This window comes from Brienomyrus brachyistius, chromosome 8 (genome assembly GCF_023856365.1).
Source record: "Brienomyrus brachyistius isolate T26 chromosome 8, BBRACH_0.4, whole genome shotgun sequence".
Lineage (NCBI taxonomy): Eukaryota > Metazoa > Chordata > Actinopteri > Osteoglossiformes > Mormyridae > Brienomyrus > Brienomyrus brachyistius.
The window spans coordinates 10150080-10176500 of NC_064540.1; the positions used below are offsets into that span (position 1 = coordinate 10150080).

Genomic DNA, 26421 nt, shown 5'->3' on the forward strand with positions numbered 1-26421 from the left:
CTTTCGTCAGAACACCAAAAGATGGGCATGTCGCGTGTAAATGACCCTTATGCGAATTCTGCCACTGACTTAAGTGAACTTTCCAGTATGCACTGTCGAGGTCTGTTTTAAATCATGCGTAAAACAAACAATGCAATATTGCAAATGAAACTTTTTAACATGCAGCCTACACTGTAGCATATAAGCTTGTTTGGATTATGCAGTTGACTGCATTATTATTTTATCAGCAATACATTCTAAACTTTCAGTCCATGCTACTACTAATACTGTACTTACATTTAAACTGTATCTGTTGGTTAGGCATGTACTTACTAAAGGCCTATTTGCTTGTTTATAGAATTGTTTAGAATGTAGAGGGAGAAAAATTTGTAGTATTTGGATTTGTTCTTAAACACCATTTGGATCATTTTCAAAAACTCATAACATGAGTTTTCTCTATTTATTTTTTTTAATTTGACAATGGACTCACATTATATTATTGTCCAAAGTGTTGATTATGCCTCTGGGGTAGTTAATCAGTTTCAGAGCAAAGCGATTGAAGAAATTAACGTACATTTAATTGTACTCATTGATTGTTTGCTGTGGGTTACTTACAGTAAAGTTGTAAGATTGAACCTTTTATCTAATTGTGTGTTATTTCGACTTACAACTACAAAGGTAGTGCCTGTTAGGGAATAATTACTATGAGGGATCATTAGATCAAAATTATGAATTACATAATTGTAATACATCCACTTAGTTAAGGTCATCTCAATTGCTCTGCACAAAATTCCTAAATTTTACATTTTGTTTTTGTAGAATGATTCTCAGGTTTGAGAAAATTTGTAATGTAATGTAATCGTAGTAAGCCTCTGTCATGCTTTAATTTTCAAAACTAAAGGGCTTATATAGTCTATCATCCACGTTTTGCTTGTTGCCAAAATCACTGAGGGTTTAACTGCCTTTTCTTGTTTGATTCATTAATTATGCTTCTTGCATGTCCGCGCCATCTTTTTCAGGTTAAATACAAGTTTCACAGAGCAGCAGTCAACCAAGAAACAGTAGAAGAATAATTGTTGTACAGTAGTAGTACTTATAGTGAACAGCTGCATGAGGAGATGCTGAGGTACTTGCAGCGAATTACAGTATGAACTTGTAGCGCTCCCTACCCTCCCCGGTCTACCTAAATCCGAGGTTGCTGCGGCAGAGCACTGGGTTCATAATATGTATATATTAAATTGACCCAAATATACCATATGTTACTACCACTTTGTCTCTTTGTCCCATTCACTTGTATATGAAACGCACACACACTTTCCCTCCCGTAAAACCTTCCACCGCAATACAGTCAACAATCACAATTTAAATATAACACAATTTAATATAAATCAGTCCCGTACCCCACAAACTCCTTACACATTGGATAACCCTAAACCACAGAACAAATGGAAAATAAATCGAGAATAACATTACATCGATTTCACATGGAATTAAACGAAATGGGTACCCATTAACTGAACGATGCAGGCCTGATTCTTGAGTTGGAAAAAGTAGCTGTATCCTCTCCACGAGGCGAACAGGTGTCCAAAAGTCCCCTCCAGTGCACGTCCCACGCCGGTTCTCACAAGGCAGGGTGGTGGCGAGCCACAACGCTCTAAATCCACCGCTGCCCCTCTCTCGGTCTTCCGGACGGACGTCAGTCCACTTGGTTATTCCACTGTGAAAACCTCGCCGTTCGCTTAGCTTTCGACTGTTCCGCTTCTATAATGGCGTTAGCTCCCCGCGTTGGCAAGCTAACATTAACCTATTCTTTCGAATGGCGTTTTAGAAACCGTAAAACCCAGTGGGGACATAAGCACGTTCACTGTCCATTCAATGCACACATACTCCACTCGTTTCTAAAGCTTTTTCCCCCAAACACAGGGACTATGTATTTATTAAAAACTCTCTCTCGTCCCGAACACAGACAAACTCCACCATTTCCTTCTAGCCCTTCCCGCTCTCTCCTTTTCCCCGCCCCCAGCTTAACAGTGAATGGGCTAACAGACAGACAAACTGAACAACCAATCATAAATTAACCATCGGTTAAACCACCATAACATTTCTCACCTTTCTACAATAAAGCAACTTAATTACACAAATATAAAGACATTCACAATACTTATTATTTACCCGGGTTACAAACAGAAGATTGCACGCACATGGCCATGTGTGGCCTGAAAGCACTCGCGGAAAAGTGAAGTACGAATTAGGCTTTAACCTCTCTATGGGAGAACAGACCCCAGAGCGCATGTCTACCCTAATTGCGCATAAACCCTATGCTAAATGAATGAGAGAATATGCTCCAGTGATAAAAAGTGCTTGGGAGAATTAACCCCACAGTGACTGTTTATGTTTTATTTAATGTTGAATTGACCCAAATTTCTTATGTTGTTGCCATGGCTCACCTGTTCATCTTTGTGAAGCCTTCCCTGCACTGACTGGTGAGTGAGTCCGGTAGGGAATCAGTGTATTGACTTATTATACGTATTTTAATTTCATTCACTTCAGTTGACAAACTTTCTGAGAAAATATTTTATATTTTATTTGCTAAATCATGAAAACAATCACATTAGGGTTTATTATGCTTTCAAAAAATGTAGCTTTTAAATGACTGATGTGACAAGGAGTCCTTTTGGTAAAATCATGGCTGCTGGTGTATATAATACTCCTTTACATATGCATGCCGTGTTTCCCCTCGGTTTACAGCTTTTCGGGGGGTGGGGGGCAGATGAACGCCGACAGGATTCATGGTGCTCATGTGTTTCTTTGTCACAAAAATGACAAGCTGTTGTGTAAATAAGATAAATAGTATACGGCTATTTAGCTTGTTTAATAAAAGGACAATGTATAGACCTGTTCTATAGGAAAGGTAACCTTAAATGACTTCTGTTGTGATCTGGCGCTATATAGAAAATAAAATTAAGTGTATGGGGGTGGGAGGTGCAGTTGGGGGGGCGGATTGCCCCCATAATATAATGGTGTGGGAAACACTGCCATGAAATTTCCCAATGACTCATTTTCCTGTATAATCAGGACTGGAAATTATGCTTGTTCACTAGCCATTTGGCAAGTGATGTAGATGGAAGGTGAATATAAAACACTGCACACCAGCCTGCTGGGTAGTAAGAAATACATACAGTATAAGGCTATCAAAGTTAATGTGTTAGCATTGAAGTCATAATGCATTATAATTTTTCTTGTTGCATGAATGCATGTAATATTTTGAGACTCAAATGGGAAAAAATATGAGCAAAGATTTTTAGAAACGTTCTATAGTTGTATATAACAAATGAAATTTGCTATTAATCGCAATTTTCAAAAAAAATCGTTCGACAGCCCTGATTTTCCATTTCTCAGAGCAAATAATTAAGAGAGACATAGACATGCTAGATCAAGACACTGAAAAATCTAATTTAATTTAATGCATCACCAAAATGTCCTAATGTTAAAAAAAAACACAAGGATGTGAGAATCGGAGCATTTTTGGACAGCTGGATGACCGGTAGGGCTTGGCTATGTACTGAATGTGTTACAATGTAGTGCTCTGAATGAATAATTTGTTTATGTAAATAAGTAAATGATTAAATAAGTAAACGTTTTACAAGACAGATTCTTACTGAAAGATGTGATGTCTTTTGGTTGTTCTTTATTGTGGGCTAGTAAAAATTTATCTTGGCTAGTATGTTCTTACAGAACTAGCCCAGTTGGTCTGTACAAAAAAAAAATAATTCTACTCCTTTTTATAACATTTGTGATTTTCACTTTTAAATTGAATTGTTCCCTTTAATGTCACTAAGTTCTGATATTTGACTTAGCATGTCTTTCTGTTCTTTGCAATCATTCATCTTTGCGTCATGATTAAGGAGCTGCAGGTAAGTGGTCATTTTATAAATATAACGATCGGTTCCCTTTTTCCAATTAGAGTACTACAGCATGTTCAAACGAAGGGTGATTTCTCATTTATTCTGTTTTAATCTTAATGAAAACATTATCTATGCTTAAGTTTATTGTGAATCTGTTTCATTTCGATGAAATGGTTTTTCTCCATTGCCTCTGCCCTAACTCCCCTATTTAACTTTTCTTGTTTTTTGGCTGTGAGTATTTCTCCATGAATTCCTGTTCTGTTTTCACCATGACCCATTTTTTGCTTAGTTGTGTATCAGTTCTTCATTATAACTAAGTGCTCAAGTGTCCACTTTGTTGTTACTGTAACTATGAGTCAGTTCTGAAGTTTCACTTAATTCTCTCTCTCTTGCTGCAATGAATCACCTACCCTCCCTCATGATTAAGGACTACCAGGTGAGTGTGTTTATATGTTTACTAATTAGAGGAGGCAACGTTTATTAACATGGCACTGCTAGAGATTACTAGCAGGGGAACACACAGGGAAGACAGCAATCAACAAGACACTAATACTTGGAGTGGACGCTAACAAAAACATTTGCACACATTGCACACATTAAATCGTGAAATTACATATACAAACAGCACCACACAAGGCACACCAGTAATCTCAATAATCAGTCTCTCGGAACCAGGCTTGTAGCATCATATCGCCCTCACCTGAGGGATCAGCCATCTCCGGTAACTCCCAAGTCCAACACAAAGTACCGCTGATGCTGCAGAGGCTCTGTGGCTGGCATATCACAATATCCTCGGTGTGTCATCGTGCAGGTGGTTCAGGTCGGGCCAGGGGGTGATACAATGCCTGGTGATCCCTGTGTAGAACCCCAGTCTTTTATTGCTTTGGCAGCCACATGAGTTAGTCAACATTGGAGAAATGCTCGAGGATCTCCCACGGTACCCTCCAATGACTGTCGAGCGTGGGGAGCAGCCCCCTTTGCATTAATGCATATCCAAACCAGGTCCCTAATATTAAAGTTTACTGCTTTGTAGTCATGCTTCTGCTGGACAGTTGCTGTGCCTTGGTGCTGCCGGGCCAGTTCATGGACACCTCTCAGATACTCCCAGAGGTACCATACAGCAGATACTCCATACCTGACTCTCACACCACTTTTAGCTCCAGCGGCAGCCCAACCTCTAATCCACAAGCGTGGACAGCTTCCACCTGAACACCAGTTGTAGCTGGCATGCACCGAGTGCTCTCCTGCACAACTGCTCAGTTTGCCCACAGGATCAGGGGCACGTGGCAGTCCCAGTCACACTGGGGGTGGGCGACCTGGATGGCAAGTTATGTGCTGAGCATGTACTTAAACCACTCCACCAGCCCATCACTTTGGGGGTGAAGGGGAGTGGTGCGGGTCTTCACGATGTCCAGCTGTTTTCAGATTCTCACTATACCTGCACCTTGAAGATTTAACCCTGGTTGCTGTGTAGTCCCTCTGGTACACCAAAATGGCAGAAGAACTCCTTGTTGAATGTCTTAGCTGTGATCATTGCACTCTGATCAGGAACTGCATTCGATGTCAAACCCCACCTTCCCATAGGTTGCAACAAGAGCCATATCACTTCATTGGTCTATGGAGCTAAACCACATTGATCTGGTGATGTCATTCAGTGCATCATCGATCTCGGCCAGTGGATATGAGTTGTTCTGGCTCAGAGCATTTAGTTTACAGAAATTCACACAAAAATTCCATTACCCGTCGTTTTTCTTAATCAGGACTGCTGGTGTAGTTTGTGGGTTGTCTTAAGGCTTGATGATATCCACTACTGTCATCTCTTGGACCTTCTGATCTGCTGCCTGAGGTCTAGCAAGCATCAGCTGGTGAAGGGAAACATGGGTAATCCTGCTGCACATAACTGCAGAGATCGGCAGTGAACTGAATAAATCAAATTGTTATGACTAGTAGTGTGACGAAAATTTACGGTGAGGAAGTTATTGCTTACATACTTGGAGGAACTACAGATAAATTACTAACACAAACTCATAAATTGAGAAATAAGTACAATAAAAAATTGGTCTAATATTTTTCCACAGTTGTATATTAACGGGTCTCGGGTCCACAACTTCTTACCGTGCACTGCACTGTACACTCGATCATAGCATTAATTTAGACCTATACTTGACATAGGGTCACATGGTATAAGTTAAGTCGCTGTGTGCGAAAAGGTTGAGAACTGCTGTAGACATAATCTGATTCTAAAATCACAAAATAGAGAAACTTTCCATAGAAACATAGGAACCTTTTTATTCCATCGTTTTTCTGACTTAATTCTTTAGTGAAATTATTTCCATTGTAAATGTTTTTCCCCACAATGTTAAATTGTCGCAAAATCCTTGTTTTTCCATGGGCTCACCTGTTCATCTTTATGAAGGAGGTCCTCTACTTCATGGTGAGTTCTGACAAATATCAACAGTTATGATTAAAGATGATGTTCAAATCTCAGTTATTTTTTGATTTACAATCATTATGGTATGGGGAGAAGTACATTATAGAATATTTTTAATTTAGAAAAAATCCTGTTACTGTTTTTTCTATAAATCCTTTGAAATGTTTAATTCAGCGAAATGGTATTCCAAGATTTAGAAATATAACTTCAAGATCAAAATTCTTCTGTTGCTTGTCATTTTCCCAGTAACTTCATTTAATTTCTCTCACCATCTTCATTTCCTTATGAATAATAATGTTCATCATGTACCTTTTTATTACACTATAAAATTGACTTTCATACACTGGCTCAATGATTTTCCTTGTTTCTCTATTCCTTTAATTATGAATTCATGATTAATAATTTTAATTATGTTATGATTGAAGACCTGCAGGTGAGTAATTCTTTTACCTGTATACAGTTACATATATACATCCTCTACACTCACAGTAACTTTAAATTTAATAAGTGAATGCTAGGGGCGACATGGTGATGCAGTGGTTAGCACTGTTGCCTCACACCTCTGGGACCCGGGTTCGAGTCTCCGCCTGGGTCACATATGTGTGGAGTTTGCATGTTCTCCCCATGTCGTCGTGGGGTTTCCTCCGGGTACTCCGGTTTCCCCCCACAGTCCAAAGACATGCTGAGGCTAATTGGAGTTGCTAAATTGCCCGTAGGAGTGCATGTGTGAGTGAATGGTGTGTAAGTGTGCCCTGCGATGGGCTGCCCCTATATCCTGGGTTGTGCCCATTACTTCTGGGATAGTCTCCGGACCCCCCGCGACCCAGTAGGATAAACAGATTGGAAGATGGATGGATGATGTTGTTGACTTCCACACTCACAGTGACTGCTTATACTGTACTTTATTTAATGTTGTATTTTACCAAAATCCTTATGTGTTTCCATGGGTCACCTGTTTGTCTTCATGAAGGGCATCCTCGATATCGTGATGAGTCCTGATGTATATAAGCAGTTGTGGTGAATGAATGTGATCAGATCTCAATCACTTTGATTGACAGTTATGAAGAAAGGGACAAAGTACATTATGAAATAATGAATTTTCCCAAAATCAAAATGTTCATGATGTAGCTTTACACTGTAACACTATAAATTTCAATTTTGTTCAGTGACTTTTAACTTGGCATGTTTTTCTCTTGTTTGCAATGATTCAACTCTCCACCATCATGAATTAGAACCAGCTAGAACCAAGCAAAGTAAGAGACTCTTTTACATTCATATATATAGAGATCATGTACATATATAGCTAATGGTGCAGCAGACGACATGCCAGCAGGCCTATGCAAATAATTAAGAATCTACTGACCAGCCTGACTGTGTCACAATATTTTCCAACATGTACATTTAAAATACTCAAGTTACTATTTATGTTTACTCTTTATGTGCTTTTGGTTTGTTCAGTGAACTGTTAATGCTATTTTGAGTTAAGCGCTTCACCCCAAAGTTGGTTGGAACTGGTATCAAGGTTCTTTGCCGAGTGATTTTTAGTAGACTAGTTTGCTATTCAGCTTGCTGTCTATGTGTGTTTAAGCTGAGTTAGAAGCCTTGAAGCTCAGCAGATACTGCAGCTTATGTTGTTGACTTCATGCTAAATAAGTCTGATGAATGAGAGCAGAATTAATATATAAGGAGCAGACCTACTAAAATAAAGAAATAAAAAGACATTTATAGGTCATACTGCCAGCTGTCCACACTGTGCTCCCACCTTTTTAAAAATCACCATCCAGCACTGAGGAGGCTGTAAAGATACCAGCGAATCAGCTTACAAGATGTATTTTAATCTCAGTAACCTGGTGATTGACAGTCTTTTTGAGAACAAAAAACAGTATACTGGAAAATATTTTACAACATTCTATTTACTAAATCACAAACAATCACATTAGGTTTTTTTGTTATTTCAGAAAATGTAGCTTTTAAATGAATCATGTGGAAAAGTACTCCTTTTTCAAAATCAGGGTTGTTTGTGTAATGTATATAACCATGATTTTTCCAATCACACCTTTTCCTTAATAACATTAGAAATTTTCATTCTGAACCTGCTTGTTCTTTTTTTGTGTCACTGAGTTCTGAGTTTTAACTTGCCATGTGTTTCTCTTCATTTTCCCTCTGCCATGATTAAGGAGATAAAGGTGAGTGACTAGTTTACCTGGATATACAGATCATATCCCACTGTGTCTCATTGCTACAACGAATTGAATAAAAGGGACCCAGTCTCCCTCCTTCTTACTTTTTCTTTAATAACATTAGAGATTTTCATTCTGAACCTGCTTGTTCTTTTTTCTGTCACTGAGTTCTGAGTTTTAACTTGCCATGTGTTTCTCATCTTTTTTCTCTATGTCATGTTTCAGCTATAGGAGGTGAGTGACTGGTTTACCTGGATATACAGATCACATCCCACTGTGTCTCATTGCTATAGCGAGTTAAATAAAGGGCACTCAATCAGTGGAAGGCTAAGTTCCCTTTTATTCTGTTTTAGTTGTAGCAATAGGGCAATGGTGGCCTAATGGTTAGGGAAGTGCACTTGTAATTGAAAGATTGCTGGTTTGAATCCCTGACCAGTGAGTTACCCTGAGCAAGCTACTGTTCCCTGGGTGCTCATTTAGCCACCCCTGCTATGTCATGTCACATACAGTATGGGTTAAATGCAGTGCAGCCATCTCATTGTTCTGCACTGTCTGCTGTGGTGTGTCGACAATGATCAATGATTGCTGACATTGGAATAATATTTTTTGTGGCTTAATTAAGCCTCTCTCAATATTCCTAATGTTTCTTTACAGTTTTCCGTTTTGCTTTTCTGAACATTTTCTGTTTTCGCCATTAAACTCTTCTCCATTGCCTATAACATTGATGTAAGGCAAGTAGCAGGCACTGAACAGTGTGTTGCCACACCCACCACACAATACACCACCTCAGAGATGAGAACCTAAGTGCAACCCAGTGGCAGGTCATACCTCAGCCCCACACAGATCCAAATGGACCAGTGTCAGTGTTTTATAGTGGCTGGAATGAAAATCCTGCCACCAACCCCCATATTTCCCTGTAAGTTGGAGGAACTCCTTATAGGGCTGGATGTAGATTAACATCATGCCCAGGACAAAGCAATTACAGCCTAAGGATCTTATTCATGGGCACAACAGAATAGTATCACTCCTGACATTCATGGGATTCAAACCAACAACCTTTCGAGTGCTAGGATAGATTCCTATCTGCAGAGCCACCAAACCACCCTATACTATAGCAGTACATTTTTGTACCCATTATAGCCACCGCATAAGGACTCCCTGTAGGTGTTTCTGATTTTAGATGTGTATCGTTTTCCTGGATGACACTGATGATGTGTAATTATATTTATCCAGTTTATCAGAGTTTATCAACGGGCACTCAGCTCTACCAATACAGCGTCCCAGCAGACAGACTCTAGACAAAATCTAATACTAAAATCACAAAAGTGAGAAGTTTTCTTCATAAGATTTCTGCTTCCATTTTATTGCATTGTTGATCTGACTTAATTCTTGAGTGCAATAATTTCTGGGGTAAATGTTGTTAGCTTATACACTGACAGTGACTGTTAAAATTTCAATTAACGTTGAATTTTTCCAAAATCCTTGTGTGTTTCCATGGGTCACCTGTTTGTCTTCATGAAGGGCATCCTGGGATGTTTGGTGAGTCCTCATATCATGTGATAAACGAATGTGATCAGATCTCAATCGCTTTTATTAACATGTAATCAGGAAGGGAAAAGATACACTACAAAATACTCTAATAGGATCTGTGTGGTCTGTCATGTTTTAAGAAAACCAGACATGATTTTTTATACACTTATGGAGTTTGCCTTTATTAGTAGCACAGTGCCAGAGACAACCTACTGTTTAATAGCACAGACAAGGAAAGTTAACAATTTGCTCTATATTCACACTCTGGGTAGCCACTGAATGAAACCAGGTGCACAGCATGGTAAAGACATTACATTACAGCATTTACTGCAAACCATTACAACAATTACTATTTACAGTGTAAATACATGAAAACACAGAGTATTATACTGGCTACTTCACAGGTAACGGCGCAGCATCAGACATGCCGGTAGGCTGATGCAAATAACGAAGTCTCCACTGACCGGTCCCACTGCGTCACAATATTTTCAAACATGTACATTTAAAATGCTCAAGTTACTATTTATATTTACTCATTATGTACTTTCGGTTTATTCAGTGAACTGTTAAGGCTATTTTGAGTTAAGCGCTTCACCCCAAAGTTGGTTGGAACTGGCATCAAGGTTCATTGCCAAGTGATTTTTAGTAGAGTAGTTTGCTAGTCAGCTTGCTGTCTATGTGTGTTTAAGCTGAGTTAGAAGCTTTGAAGCTCAGCAGATACTGCAGCTTATGTTGTTGACTTCATGCTAAATAAGTCTGATGAATGAGAGCAGAATTAATATATAAGGAGCAGACCTACTAAAATAAAGAAATAAAAAGACATTTATAGGTCATACTGCCAGCTGTCCACACTGTGCTCCCACCTTTTTAAAAATCACCATCCAGCACTGAGGAGGTTGTAAAGATACCAGCGAATCAGCTTACAAGATGTATTTTAATCTCAGTAACCTGGTGATTGGCAGTCTTTTTGAGAACAAAATAAGTATACTGGAAAATATTTTACAACATTTTATTTACTAAAACGCAAACAATCACATTAGGTTTTTTTTATACTTTCGGAAAATGTAGATTTTAAATGAATGATGTGGCAAATTACTCCTTTTTTTAAAATCAGGGTTGTTTGTGTAATGTATATAACCATGGTTTTTCCAATCACACCTTTTCTTTAATAACATTAGAGATTTTCATTCTGAACCTGCTTGTTCTTTTTTCTGTCACTGAGTTCTGATTTTTAACTTGCCATGTGTTTCTCTTCTTTTTTCACTATGTCATGTTTCAGCTATAGTAGGTGAGTGACTGGTTTACCTGGATATACAGATCACATCCAACTGTGTCTCATTGCTACAGCAAGTTGAATGAAGGGCACTCAATCAGTAGAAGGCTGATTTCCCTTTTATTCTGTTTTAGTTGTAGCAATAGGGCAGTGGTGGCCTAATGGTTAGGGAAGTGCACTTGTAATTGAAAGATTGCTGGTTTGAATCCCTGATCAGTGAGTTACCCTGAGCAAGCTACTGTTCCCTGGGTGCTCATTTAGCCACCCCTGCTATGTCATGTCACATACAGTATGGGTTAAATGCAGTGCAGCCATCTCATTGTTCTGCACTGTCTGCTGTGGTATGTCCACACTGATGGCTTAACTCTAATAAACTCATATGCTTTACTTTAAGACATTGAAATAGTATTTTTGTGTGGCTTAATTCAGCCTCTCTCAATATTCCTAATATTTCTTTACAGTTTTCCGTTTTGCTTTTCTGAACATTTTCTTTTTTCGCCATTAAACTGTTCTCCATTGCATATACCATTGAGATAAGGCAAGTAGCAGGCACTGAACAGTGTGTTGCCACACCCACCACACAATGAACCACCTCAGAGATGAGAACCTGAATGCAGCACAGTGGTAGGTCATACCTCAGCCCCACACAGATCCAAATGGACCAGTGTCAGTGTTTTCTAGTGGCTGGAGTGAAAGTCCTGCCACCAACCCCCATATTTCCCTGTAAGTTGGAGGACCTCCTTATAGGGCTGGATGTAGATTAACATCATGCCCTGGAGAAAGCAATTGCAGCCTAAGGATCTTATTCATGGGCACAACAGAATAGTATCACTCCTGACATTCATGGAATTCAAACCAACAACCTTTCGAGCGCTAGGATAGATTCCTATCTGCAGAGCCACCAAACCACCCTATACTATAGCAGTACATTTTTGTACCCATTATAGCCACCGCATAAGGACTCCCTGTAGGTGTTCCTGATTTTAGATGTGTACCGTTTTCCTGAATGACACTAATGATGTGTAATTATATTTGTCCAGTTTATCAGAGTTTATCAACGGGCACTCAGCTCTACCAATGCAGCGTCCCAGCAGACAGACTCTAGACAAAATCTAATACTAAAATCACAAAAGTTTTCTTCAGAAAATTTCTGCTTCCATTTTATTGCATTGTTGATCTGACTTAATTCTTGAGTGCAATAATTTCTGGGGTAAATGTTGTTAGCTTATACACTGACAGTGACTGTTAAAATTTCAATTAACGTTGAATTTTTCCAAAATCCTTGTGTGTTTCCATGGGTCACCCGTTTGTCTTCATGAAGGGCATCCTGGGATGTTTGGTGAGTCCTCATATCATGTGATAAACGAATGTGATCAGATCTCAATCGCTTTTATTAACATGTAATCAGGAAGGGAAAAGATACACTACAAAATACTCTAATAGGATCTGTGTGGTCTGTCATGTTTTAAGAAAACCAGACATGATTTTTTATACACTTGTGGAGTTTGCCTTTATTAGTAGCACAGTGCCAGAGAAAACCTACTGTATAACAGCTGTTGGAGTTAGACTCCACCGAGTCCGTTGATGAGGGAAGGATGCAGTCTGAGGCGAAGGTTGGTTGCAAGTCAGCTCTTTTTAATGACGTCACAGATTGCAATCCGGGAGCACACTTAGATGCACAAAACAGTACATACCAAGAGTAGCTCAATATCTCTTGTCAGGGTCTGGTTTTTATACCCCGTTTAGGGCGTCTACTGTTCTTGTTGGTATTTTTCCAGTTGACGTAACATACAAGTGTTGTTTTGAAATTGCTGGCGTTAGTCCCCACACCCGTTCCCTTTTACCTTGTCTTGTTATGTTGCAATTTAGCAGTGTCAGCGACCCCCTCCCTTGTTATGTCCCCGCACGTCAAGCGTAAGCTTAATGTTACCGCGACCCTGTCAATGTACCTTCTGCTTTTCTAAATTTACTTGCACTTCGAGGAGGGCCGGAGCCCCCCTTTTTGTCCTGCCTATGTTCCAGTTCCAGTTAGTTCCCCATTCTCAGTGTGACAGAGGTTAGCACGCGGCCTAGCCCCCCTTCAATTCCCCCTTTTGATCTCTACTAAGAGATCATTACTGGTTTTAATGATTACATTGCTTTGCGCGAAAATTTGCGGTATCCCCCTTTTGATCTCCGCAAGGAGATCACTACAGGTTCTAATGATTGGATGGCTTTGTGCGAAATTTTGCGGTATCCCCCTTTTGATCTCCGCAAGGAGATCACCTATCAAGGAGGACACTCTAAACAGGCAATGGTACCTCCACCGGCCCTCCTTCCTCTGCGGTCGCAAGGAGGGGCACTGTTAACATGTACGTGTGGGAGTCCCTGTCCTTGTTCCCTATAGTGGATGTGATCAGCCGAATTGCAAGAGCACATAGGCAGGGAATACAACAACAGCCACAAGTGACCAGTGCATGTAGCACTCGATATTAGTATCAAAGCAATTAGCCCCTTACACTGCCCAAACTTGGAGGCTATCCAGTCGTCCCAAAGGTTCCCTATGCCAGACTGCTCATGTAGGGTGTAAGAGAGGGTGTGGAGACCTTCTAGCGCCTTGGTGACAGAACCGTACATTTTCACCATCGGCATGTTAGTCACGTTATACGTCATACACATTACTTGTTTTCCCCCCGCAGTCCCCCTTTTTATCTTGATCATCGTCATCCTGGTCCCGATCTTTCTCTGGTGGATGAGGTGTAGTCGTCTTCTTTCAGTCAGGGGTGGACTACCCTGCTGGTTGCCTCAGGTCAGGGGATTATTCTGCCCCTACTGCTGGGACCTGAGTTACTGCCGGTTCAGCCGAACCGGGTTGCTTTGCGCTGTCGGCGAGGTCCTCCTGGATCTCGGCGAGTGATCTGCTGGGCTCTGCTACCGCTGCGCACTGGCTCCAATGGTACCAGGTTTCACCTTTGCCTTTCAGCCGCACTGCGTGAGACGTCCGTTCCGTGACTTGGAAGGGGCCGGTCCACCTGGGCTCTGACCACTTCCTTTTGATGACCTTCAGAAGGACCCACTCCGCTGTATGTGGCTTGGCTGGCTGGGCCCCTGGTCTCGTTTCCTGGACCTGCTTGGAGAAATCTTTCACCAGCACTTGTAACTCCTCATAATATGCTTTGGCCGTGCTTACCCCTCCTTGTTCTGGTTTCCCCTCGAGTCCTCCGTAGGGCCCTGGGAATTGTCGTCCTGTCTGCAACTCGAACGGAGTGAACCCGGTTCCCCGATTTATGAAGCACCTGATTGACATTAGTGCCAGGGGTAATGCCTCAACCCAATTCAATTTAGTCTGTGCACAGATTTTTGCCAATTTTTGTTTGACCGTCTGGTTCATGCGTTCCACCTTCCCCTGGGACTGAGGATGATACACTGTCCCGAACGCATGTTTAAGTCCCAACGCCCTTTCTGCCTTCTGCAGATCCTCGCTTTTGAAATGTGAACCATTGTCTGACCTCACCCTCTCGGGGAACCCATGCTTGGGTATATAATGGTTTACTAGGAACTTCACCACCGAGGCCCCGTCTTCTCTCCTAGTGGGCCAGGCTTCTGGCCACCCTGAGAATGCATCCACACACATCAGCACATATCGCATCCCACGCACCGGTATTATCATGTCGGTGTAGTCTAGGACTATTTCCTCTCCAGTCCTATGACATGCTGGAAGCTGACCCTTTTCTGGTTTTACCGTGGGTCTTGGGTTGTGCAGCGCACAGATCTCACAGCTTCTCACAAACTCCTTTACCATATCCTTCAGGAACGGATGCCACCATGCTCTCAAATTGTGAAGCATCTGTCCTGTCCCCACATGCCCCACACCGTGTGCCTCCTCTATGACCTGTTGCCTAATTCCCATAGGGAGGGCTGGCTTCCCCTCCCTATTACACCACAGGCCCTCTGTTTCTATGCCCCCCTTTTCTGCCCACATGTTCTTCTCCTCTGGGGAGGCTTGGGCCTGCATGACTCGGATCCTGCTTGAGGTCAGCCTGCCCTGTCCCTCCAGTTCCTCTTCTACTGTAACCATCTGTCTGCTTACCTCATACCCCGCTGCCACTTTTGCTTCCGCATCTGCAGCTTGATTGCCTTGTGCTATCACTGTCCCTGACCCCTCATGTCCTTTGCACTTTACCACAGCTATTTTCTCCGGAAGCATCAATGCCTCTGCTAACTCTCTCATATCTGCCTCATGCTTAATCGGTTTGTTTCCTGCCGTTAAGAACCCAGCCCTCAGCCACTGGCTGAGTTCCACATGCACAGCCCCCACCGCATACGCTGAGTCTGAATAGAGGGTGACTGCTTTACCTTCGGCCAATTTTAAAGCTTCAATGACTGCCCTGATCTCCGATTGGGCCCCCTCCAGTCTCTCTGCTTTCAGTGTCCTGAATCCCAGGCCTTCTCTCGCTACCACTGCAAACCCTGCTTGCAAACTTCCACTCTCTGTTCGAAAACAACATCCATCAGTAAACCACTCCTCCGTACCTTCTATCTGTTCGGCTGCTAGGTCCTCCCTGACCTTTTCCTCTTTCCTAACCCTGGCCTCACATTCGTGGGGTGCCCCTCCCCCCATTCGATCAGCCATGTTGATGCCCTCATGGACAAAAGTTAAATGTGGCGCCTCTAAAATTTTGCTGAGCCTCTGCTGTCTTAGAGACGTCATTGTGAACGTTTGTGAGTTCACATAGGCCACCACACTGTGCGTGGTCAGGATGTGTAGGGCATGGCCCATCACAATGTGTGCTGTTTTCTGCACGGCTTTTGCCACTCCTGCCACATGTCTGGTGCATGACGGATGTCGCTGTTCTGTGGTGTCGAGTTTGGTGCTAATATACATCAATACCTTCCTCTCTCCCCCCTTTTTCTGAAACAAGACGGCGTTCACGACGTCTCCAGTTTCAGAAACATCTAAATGAAACGGGAGAGAATAATCAGGTAACGCCAAATCAGCTGCTTGGGCCAACCTCTGCTTGAGGGTGATGAAAGCCTCCTCTGCAGGTTGATCCCACGTCAGAGTGGCGCTGAGGCTCCGCAGGCCATGTGGCCGCACCAGAGCCCTCAGTGGTTGCGTCAGACCTGTGTAATCTGCAATGTAAGTTCGGCTGTATCCGGTCAGTCCCAAAAAGGACAACATGTCCTTCACAATAATTGGTTTAGGGTGACTCAGGATGGCTGACCGATGGGCCGGAGAGAGCCCTGTTCCCTTACCTGACAGGACCCTCCCCAGGAAGGACACCACCGTCCGGGCCACCTGTATCTTATCCTTACTGACCTTAAATCCTTTTTCTGCCAGCCAGAGGAGCACTGACCGCGTTGCCTCGAGTGCCGCCTCCGCTGTCGGGGCCGCGATAAGCAAGTCATCGACGTACTGGACGAGGGTGACCCCATCCGGGAGATGGCAGCCCTGCAACGACTGCTTCAACACCTGGTTGAAAATCCCAGGAGACAGAGCAAATCCCTGTGGGAGTCGCGTGTACCTGAACTGGCATCCCCTGTACGTGAACGAGAATACGTCCCTGCAGTGGGGTGCTAGTGGTAAAGAAAAGAAAGCATTAGCCAGATCAATGCAAGTGAACCATGTTTGGGACGGCGTAAGATTGGTGAGAGCGACGTAGGGATTAGGAACCGGAACAGTGGGAGTCAGCAGCAGCTCATTGATAGCGCGCAAGTCGTGCGCCATACGATACTTGCCTGTTCCTGCCTTCTCTACTGGGAGTATAGGAGTATTCCACGAGGTGGACCCTTCTAATACACCCGCCCGTAAGAGACCGGCTACAGTCTCTGCTATCCCTTCCTCTGCAGCTGGTTTGTGTTGATATTGCTTGACCCAGAGGGGTCCAGCACTGGGGTGCAGTAGGAAGTCGACGGGCGTGCAGTCCACCAAACCAACATCAGTGGGGCTGGTGGACCACAGTGAGTTTGGCAGAGAAGCCAGTAGTGCTGCTGCACCGGGATGATCCCTCTTTTCCCTACCATGGTCCCTAGACAATTGTTCATGCTGTAACCTGGCTGTGTCTGTCACCTTAGTTTGAATACAGTAGGAACTGCAGGAGGGGGAGTACGAGATTTGAGGGATCTGAGTGAGAACCCAGTCCGTAGCTGAAGTGGCTCTTTTCACCATTGGGCCTAAATCTTTAGCCTGATGCTTAGGATGTAGGGCGAGAGAGACGTGTGGCACCGCCTCCTCTCCCATCCTGTACCAGGGCAGTTGCTCAGGAGACAGGTGGACTGCTGAGGCCACCCCCTCGGGACCTACATAAATGTTTTGGGAAGCAACTTGCCACTCGTGGCCTTCCAGTTGCTCAGAAAACAGGTCCCCATACCATTCTGTGGAATTTCGGTCATAAAACAGTGTCACATGTGGGGGGTCGGGCGGAGGAACGTAGGGTTCCAGGAGGGAGATCCAGGAGCGCCACGCGGAGTACACCGCCAGGATACCCGCCGGGCTAGGCTGCAGGAGGCCCCAGTAGATGTCAGCCACCGGATGTTGTGACACAGGTTGCATCAGCCACTGCCCGGTGCCGCCTGTCGCTCCGTCACATGGCAGGCGGGTCCCTTCGGGGAGGGTGACAACCAAACCCTCAGCATTACACAGAATTGAAGCCCCCAGCTTCACCAGCATGTCCTGCCCCAGAAGGTTCACAGGCACTGCAGCGGAGACCACAAACGGGTGTAGAAAGGTCTGTCCCCCCAACCGCACTCTCACAGGCTTAGTCACTGGCAGTTTCTGCTCCTCCCCGGAGAAGCCCACAACGGTCACTGTAGTGGTGGAAAGATGTTGTTGGTTAGGCATCACATTCAAAGTCGAATATGTGGCCCCTGTATCCACCAAGAACGGCAGTTCTTTGTCCATGACCTTTAGGGACAGCATGGGGTCTGCCCCCCCTGCGTCCCGGGCCACCCGTGGGCACCGTCACTGGGAGGGGTCTCCCCACTCCCAGTCCTTGGATCCTGTAAGGGTGGGGTACTGCCCTCCTCCGGGAACAGCCTGTGGATTGGGTGCAGTCGCTTGTCCTGCTGGGGGTCCTCCTTGGGCCTGTCCTGCTCCGCACTCCCTGGCCCAATGACCCACAGCCCCACACCGGAAACAAGCTCCCTGCGGTGGCCACCTCTGCGACATACCCCGGCCCCATCCCCAGTTCCCGGCTCCCCGGCCTCGGCCCCCACGGCCTCTTCCCCATTGCTGGGGACCCCAACCCTGATTACTGTAGTTGGGGGTTTGTCCAACCCATGGGCCGAACTGGGGTGGTGGTGCTCCTGCCACCATCTGTCTCCCCTGCCCTTTCTTTTTGTAAGTCTGTGCTTTTTGTCTCGCTTCTCCCACCTGCAGTTTCAACAACTGTGTCTGTAAATCTTTCAGACCTCCTTCCTCTTTTGTGGCCTCGTCCCTCGCTCTCTGAAGATGATGCAACACATGTCTATCCCACACGGGGGACTCAGCGCCTGGGAGGTCAGGATTAGCTAACATAGCTGCTTTCACTTGCTCAGGGACACCTTCCAGGACCGCTCGCCGGAACCACTCCTGCTGAACCCCCGCCTGCCCCGGGTGACACCCAGTTCTCCGCGTCCAATCCTCCTTACATTTGTCCAGATATTCTCTGGGGGGTGTTTTAGGGTCCCACGAAAATTTTGGCATGCTAGCCCCACTTGGGGCGGGGAACATCTCCCGCATGGCTTCCCCCAAGCCCAGCACTACGTCTGTTAGAATCACACCGTCGCTGCGAGTAAGTGTCCCTGCCCTTTCCTCTATTTCCTGCAGAGAATGTTTAGTGAGGCACCTCGCAGCCACTGCTCTGAAATCACCCAAGGCCAACTTTGTTCCCTGCGTCAGCTGGTCTAATTTATCCATCCAGTGACCTCCCCCGTCTGCAGGAGGGGGCATCTTGTCTGCTAGTGCCTGCACGTCTCCTAAGGAGAACGGCTTGTATCTCTCTGGGCCCCCTGAAGCCCCCCTTAATAGGGGAAACTGCTTAGACTTCAGGTTAGGTCGCCGCGGTAGTATGCGGGACCTGAGAATCAGTTTCCCTGAGGATTCCCTTCTCTCAGGCTCTACCCCCTCGCCTTGTTCCCCGTCCAAATCAATCAACACTTTCTCATCCTCATCTTCCTCACAATACCCCGACAATTCACCGATAATCTCCACTTCCCCTCTCTGGAGACGGCTCCGTTCGCGGAGAGGGGTGAGGCTGCCCCGATTACCCTGGGCCGCCTCCTCCTTTTGCTCTCTAATCACCCTTTCCTGAAACGCTGGTTTAGTTATACCTTTTCCAGGGTTCCCTTACTCTCTCCCTCGGATTCCCTAGAGATTTCACAATCTGAATCCTTTTCCTCCCCACTACAGCAATCCCCTTCTAGGAGGCTCCCTTCTCCCTGCGTTTGAACCTGAACAGTTCCACCAGTAACATGTATTACTGGACACATGTGCGCAGGGGGAGCGGTGGGAAAACCCCCACGGCTGGTGTACGCCGGGGGTTGTTTGTCACTTCTCCTAGTTCCCTGCCCCTCTGGGACTGGGTCACAGTTATCGTTATCTCCACTTTCCCTATGCAGGTGATCGATCCCTTGCCAGAAAATGGCTAGGTGAGCCCACACTTGCCTCTCCTACTCCTGTTTCTCTCCCTCTTTTCTCCACTTTCCCTGTTGCAACCCCCTTGCTTTCTCTAGCTCACGTCCTGCCTCATCTTTCAGGCCTCTATGCTCCCTTTCCTTACGCCATAAAAGTGCTCCTAATGATTGCCTCTCCTCTGGTTTGTATCCAGCACTTTTCACTGCAATACCCATACGCTTCCACGCATCTGCCGTCTCTCTCTCTCGGCCCTTTTCCTGTGCTGCTTTACCCACTGCTATTTTTAGCAACTGCATTTGTTCAGACAGAGGCTTCCACCGCCCGCGCACTGGTGGACCCCAGCCTCCGTCATCCAATTCTCTATCAAATTCGTGCTCCATGTTTTACCTTATCCGACCTACGCTTTTCCTGATCTAATATCCCTTGCGCCTCAGGATGTGGATTCACCCCCCCACACTTAGTACACCTTTTCGCTGTCACTGAGTGCCCCACCAATAAACACCACCAAAACATAAACACACACACAATTATCAAGCCACGGACAACAGTAAACAGTAAGTAATCAATTGTAAATGCAAAGAATAAATGGCTCTATGTACACCTTATCTCACACCAGTTCCCCACCAACCCCCAGTCACCAACTCGCACTAAATACACTTTATTTACACGGGTAGTTTCGAGGATTCTATACCTCCTACAATGATCCTTTTTCGGGAGGATGAACCTGACTCCTCCAGCCAAACGAGCTGCTTGGGGGTCCTATATCCCCGGGCTGCTCAGGCCCAGCTGTCCTACTACCTGCCAGCAGTAGGTGGGGTGCCAATCCACGGACGGGTCCCAGACCCTTGCCAATAGGTTCTGTGCGGGGTCCCTGACCCACCGTCACATCTGAGAGCCCTCTGTTTTACAGGGTCCCTGACCCCCTGCGAAGGCTCCTAGGTCCCAGACCTTCTATCACAGCGCTTTCCTCACGGGTCCCAGACCCTTCAACAACAATACTATTCTCAAGGGTCCCAGACCCTTCAGAGCTACACCCCCAACAAACCCTCGCCCCAATATTGGTTGACAGATCCTGAGACACTTCCAGCCACTTTTTAGGAATAGCCAATATGCAGAGTTTGATAAAACAGGCTCTGCCTACCTTTTTCTCTGGGCCCCGTGGCTGTCCGCGTCCGCAAGACCTCGTCTCTGGTTCCAATTAGCACAACCTCCTCCTCATCCCGGACGAGCCCCCAAATTGTTGGAGTTAGACTCCACCGAGTCCGTTGATGAGGGAAGGATGCAGTCTGAGGCGAAGGTTGGTTGCAAGTCAGCTCTTTTTAATGACGTCACAGATTGCAATCCGGGAGCACACTTAGATGCACAAAACAGTACATACCAAGAGTAGCTCAATATCTCTTGTCAGGGTCTGGTTTTTATACCCCGTTTAGGGCGTCTACTGTTCTTGTTGGTATTTTTCCAGTTGACGTAACATACAAGTGTTGTTTTGAAATTGCTGGCGTTAGTCCCCACACCCGTTCCCTTTTACCTTGTCTTGTTATGTTGCAATTTAGCAGTGTCAGCGACCCCCTCCCTTGTTATGTCCCCGCACGTCAAGCGTAAGCTTAATGTTACCGCGACCCTGTCAATGTACCTTCTGCTTTTCTAAATTTACTTGCACTTCGAGGAGGGCCGGAGCCCCCCTTTTTGTCCTGCCTATGTTCCAGTTCCAGTTAGTTCCCCATTCTCAGTGTGACAGAGGTTAGCACGCGGCCTAGCCCCCCTTCACAGCACAGACAAGGAAAGTTAACAATTTGCTCAATATTCACACTCTGGGTAGCCACTGAATGAAACCAGGTGCACAGCATGGTAAAGACATTACATTACAGCATTTACTGCAACCCATTACAAAAATTACTATTTACAGTGTAAATACATGAAAACACAGAGTATTATACTGGCTACTTCACAGGTAACGGCGCAGCATCAGACATGCCGGTAGGCTGATGCAAATAACGAAGTCTCCACTGACCGGTCCCACTGCGTCACAATATTTTCCAACATGTACATTTAAAATGCTCAACTTACTATTTATATTTACTCATTATGTACTTTCGGTTTATTCAGTGAACTGTTAAGGCTATTTTGAGTTAAGCGCTTCACCCCAAAGTTGGTTGGAACTGGTATCAAGGTTCTTTGCCAAGTGATTTTTAGTAGAGTAGTTTGCTAGTCAGCTTGCTGTCTATGTGTGTTTAAGCTGAGTTAGAAGCTTTGAAGCTCAGCAGATACTGCAGCTTATGTTGTTGACTTCATGCTAAATAAGTCTTCTGATGAATGAGAGCAGAATTAATATATAAGGAGCAGACCTACTAAAATAAAGAAATCAAAAGACATTTATAGGTCATACTGCCAGCTGTCCACACTGTGCTCCCACCTTTTTAAAAATCACCATCCAGCACTGAGGAGGCTGTAAAGATACCAGTGAATCAGCTTACAAGATGTATTTTAATCTCAGTAACCTGGTGATTGACAGTCTTTTTGAGAACAAAAAAATGTATACTGGAAAATATTTTACAACATTTTATTTGCTAAAACGCAAAAATAATCACATTAGGTTTTTTATACTTTCGGAAAATGTAGCTTTTAAATGAATCATGTGGCAAAGTACTCCTTTTTTTTAAAATCAGGGTTGTTTGTGTAATGTATATAACCATGATTTTTCCAATCACACCTTTTTCTTAATAACATTAGAGATTTTCAATCTGAACCTGCTTGTTCTTTTTTCTGTCACTGAGTTCTGATTTTTAACTTGCCATGTGTTTGTCTTATTTTCTCCCTCTGCCATCATTAAGGACAAATTGGTGAGTGACTGGTTTACCTGGATATACAGATCACATCCCACTGTGTCTCATTGCTACAGCGAATTGAATAAAAGGGACCCAGTCTCCCTCTTTCTTACTTTTCTTTAATAACATTAGAGATTTTTATTCTGAACCTGCTTGTTCTTTTTTCTGTCACTGAGTTCTGATTTTTAACTTGCCATGTGTTTGTCTTCTTTTCTCCCTCTGCCATCATTAAGGAGAAAGAGGTGAGTGACTGGTTTACCTGGATATACAGATCACATCCCACTGTGTCTCATTGCAATAGCGAGTTAAATAAAGGGCACTCAGTCAGTAGAAGGCTGAGTTCCCATTTGTTCTGTTTTTAGTTGTAGCAATAGGGCAGTGGTGGCCTAATGGTTAGGGAAGTGCACTTGTAATTGAAAGATTGCTGGTTTGAATCCCTGATCAGTGAGTTACCCTGAGCAAGCTACAGTTCCCTGGGTGCTGATGTAGCCACCCCTGCTATGTTATGTCACATATGGGCTAAATGCAGAGGATACATCTCAGTCTTCTGCACTGTCTGCTGTGGTGTGTCAACACTGATGGTGTCATGCCCAGCTCGTCCGCTCCTCATATGTGCCACGCCCCCCTGATTACCCACGTGTTCTTCCCCGATTGTATCCAGCTGTGTCTAGTTACTTTGATCAGTCTTGTGTATTTCAGTCCATGTCTTACCTGAGTCCATTGTCTGTCATTGATGTTAGTTCGCGTCAGATGTTTCCTGCTCTCCGTTCCCCCGATTCCCTTATTAAAAATACAAGTTTACCCCGTAATTCGCCTGTCTGCTCGCCTGCCCGTTCGCCTCACCCGTTATCACGGATCGTGACAGATGCCTTAACTCTAATAAAATCATATGCTTAACTTTAAGACACTGAAATAGTATGTTTTTGTGGCTTAAATCGGCCTCTCTCAATATTTCTAATGTTTCTTTACAGTTTTCCGTTTTGCTTTTCTGAACATTTTCTGTTTTCCCCATTAAACTCTTCTCCATTGCCTATAACATTGAGGTAAGGCAAGTAGCAGGCACTGAACAGTGTGTTGCCACACCCACCACACAATGAACCACCTCAGAGATGAGAACCTAAGTGCAGCCCAGTGGCAGGTCATACCTCAGCCCCACACAGATCCAAATGGACCAGTGTCAGTGTTTTCTAGTGGCTGGAGTGAAAATCCTGCCACCAACCCCCATATTTCCCTGTAAGTTGGAGGACCTGCTTATAGGGCTGGATGTAGATTAACATCATGCCCAGGAGAAAGCAATTGCAGCCTAAGGATCTTATTCATGGGCACAACAGAATAGTTTCATTCCTGGCATTCATGGGATTCAAACCAACAACCTTTCGAGCGCTAGGATAGATTCCTATTCACAGAGCCACCAAACCACCCTATACTATAGCAGTACCTTTTTGTGCCCATTCTAGCCACCGCATAAGGACTCCCTGTAGGTGTTCCTGATTTTAGATGTGTACCGTTTTCCTGGATGATACTGATGATGTGTAATTATATTTATCAGGTTTATCAGAGTTTATCAACGGGCACTCAGCTCTACCAATACAGCGTCCCAGCAGACAGACTCTAGACAAAATCTAATACTAAAATCACAAAAGTGAGAAGTTTTCTTCAGAAGATTTCTGCTTCCATTTTATTGCATTGTTGATCTGACTTAATTCTTGAGTGCAATAATTTCTGGGGTAAATGTTGTTAGCTTATACACTGACAGTGACTGTTAAAATTTCAATTAACGTTGAAGTTTTCCAAAATCCTTGTGTGTTTCCATGGGTCACCTGTTTGTCTTCATGAAGGGCGTCCTGGGATGTTTGGTGAGTCCTGATATCATGTGATAAACTAATGTGATCAGATCTCAATCGCTTTTATTAACATGTAATCTGGAAGGGAAAAGATACACTACAAAATGCACTAATAGGATCTGTGTGGTCTGTCATGTTTTAAGAAAACCAGACATGATTTTTTATACACTTAGGGAGTTTGCCTTTATTAGTAGCACAGTGCCAGAGATAACCTACTGTATAACAGCACAGACAAGGAAAGTTAACAGTTTGCTCAATATTCACACTCTGGGTAGCCACTGAATGAAACCAGGTGCACAGCATGGTAAAGACATTACATTACAGCATTTACTGCAAACCATTACAAAAATTACTATTTACAGTGTAAATACATAAAAACACAGAGTATTTTACTGGCTACTTCACAGGTAACGGCGCAGCATCAGACATGCCGGTAGGCTGATGCAAATAACGAAGTCTCCACTGACCGGTCCCACTGCGTCACAATATTTTCCAACATGTACATTTAAAATGCTCAACTTACTATTAATATTTACTCATTATGTACTTTCGGTTTATTCAGTGAACTGTTAATGCTATTTTGAGTTAAGCGCTTCACCCCAAAGTTGGTTGGAACTGGTATCAAGGTTCTTTGCCAAGTGATTTTTAGTAGAGTAGTTTGCTAGTCAGCTTGCTGTCTATGTGTGTTTAAGCTGAGTTAGAAGCTTTGAAGCTCAGCAGATACTGCAGCTTATGTTGTTGACTTCATGCTAAATAAGTCTGATGAATGAGAGCAGAATTAATATATAAGGAGCAGACCTACTAAAATAAAGAAATATAAAGACATTTATAGGTCATACTGCCAGCTGTCCACACTGTGCTCCCACCTTTTTAAAAATCACCATCCAGCACTGAGGAGGTTGTAAAGATACCAGTGAATCAGCTTACAAGATGTATTTTAATCTCAGTAACCTGGTGATTGACAGTCTTTTTGAGAACAAAAAAAGTATACTGGAAAATATTTTACAACATTTTATTTACTAAAACGCAAAAACAATCACATTAGGTTTTTTATACTTTCGGAAAATGTAACTTTTAAATGAACGATGTGGCAAATTACTCCTTTTTTTAAAATCAGCGTTGTTTGTGTAATGTATACAACCGTGATTTTACCAATCACACCTTTTCCTTAATAACATTAGAGATTTTCATTCTGAACCTGCTTGTTCTTTTTTCTGTCACTGAGTTCTGATTTTTAACTTGCCATGTGTTTCTCTTATTTTCTCCCTCTGCCATGATTAAGGACTAAGAGGTGAGTGACTGGTTTACTTGGATATACAGATCACATCCCACTGTGTCTCATTACTACAGCGAGTTTAATAAAGGGCACCCAGCATTTTTTCTCTGTGACTCCATGTTAATGGAATTAAATCACTTGATTATGTCCCTCTCAAAAATGTTAATAATATTACTTCATACAGTTTTTCTTTTTTGCTTTCCTGAACTGTGATTTTGTAAGTTTACAAGTATTCTCCTTTCTCTTGCCTCCAGTATAACTCTCTTACATGCATATACTGTATACAGATCATGTTCTGCTGCCTCTTATCACTGCAGCATATTCAGCAGAAGGCTGAGTTCACATTTGTTTTGTTTTAATCCTAATAGATTCATATGCTTAACTTCAAGACAATTGAAATAATATTTTACTGTGACTCCTTAATTTATTTAAATGGATTAATTATGCCCCTCTCAGTATTCCTCATATTTCTTTACAGTCCTTTTCCGTTCTGCTTCTGATCACAGGCACAGAGTCTTAGCCCACTGAACTATACACTGCCCCACTTCATTCAGGAAGCGTTGGGCTTTCTGTTGGTTGCAATTG

At 43.7% G+C, this 26421-nt stretch overlaps 1 protein-coding gene across 1 annotated transcript in view; it reads left to right on the forward strand.

Annotated features, from left to right (window-relative positions):
* Positions 1 to 26421, forward strand: part of LOC125747027 (inter-alpha-trypsin inhibitor heavy chain H3-like) — a 55679-nt gene that overhangs the window by 18037 nt on the left and 11221 nt on the right. The window contains exon 14 of the mRNA XM_049021696.1: positions 12620 to 12637. Within this exon, the coding sequence (XP_048877653.1) occupies positions 12620 to 12637 (18 nt within the window). The remainder of the gene's footprint in view (positions 1 to 12619; positions 12638 to 26421) is intronic.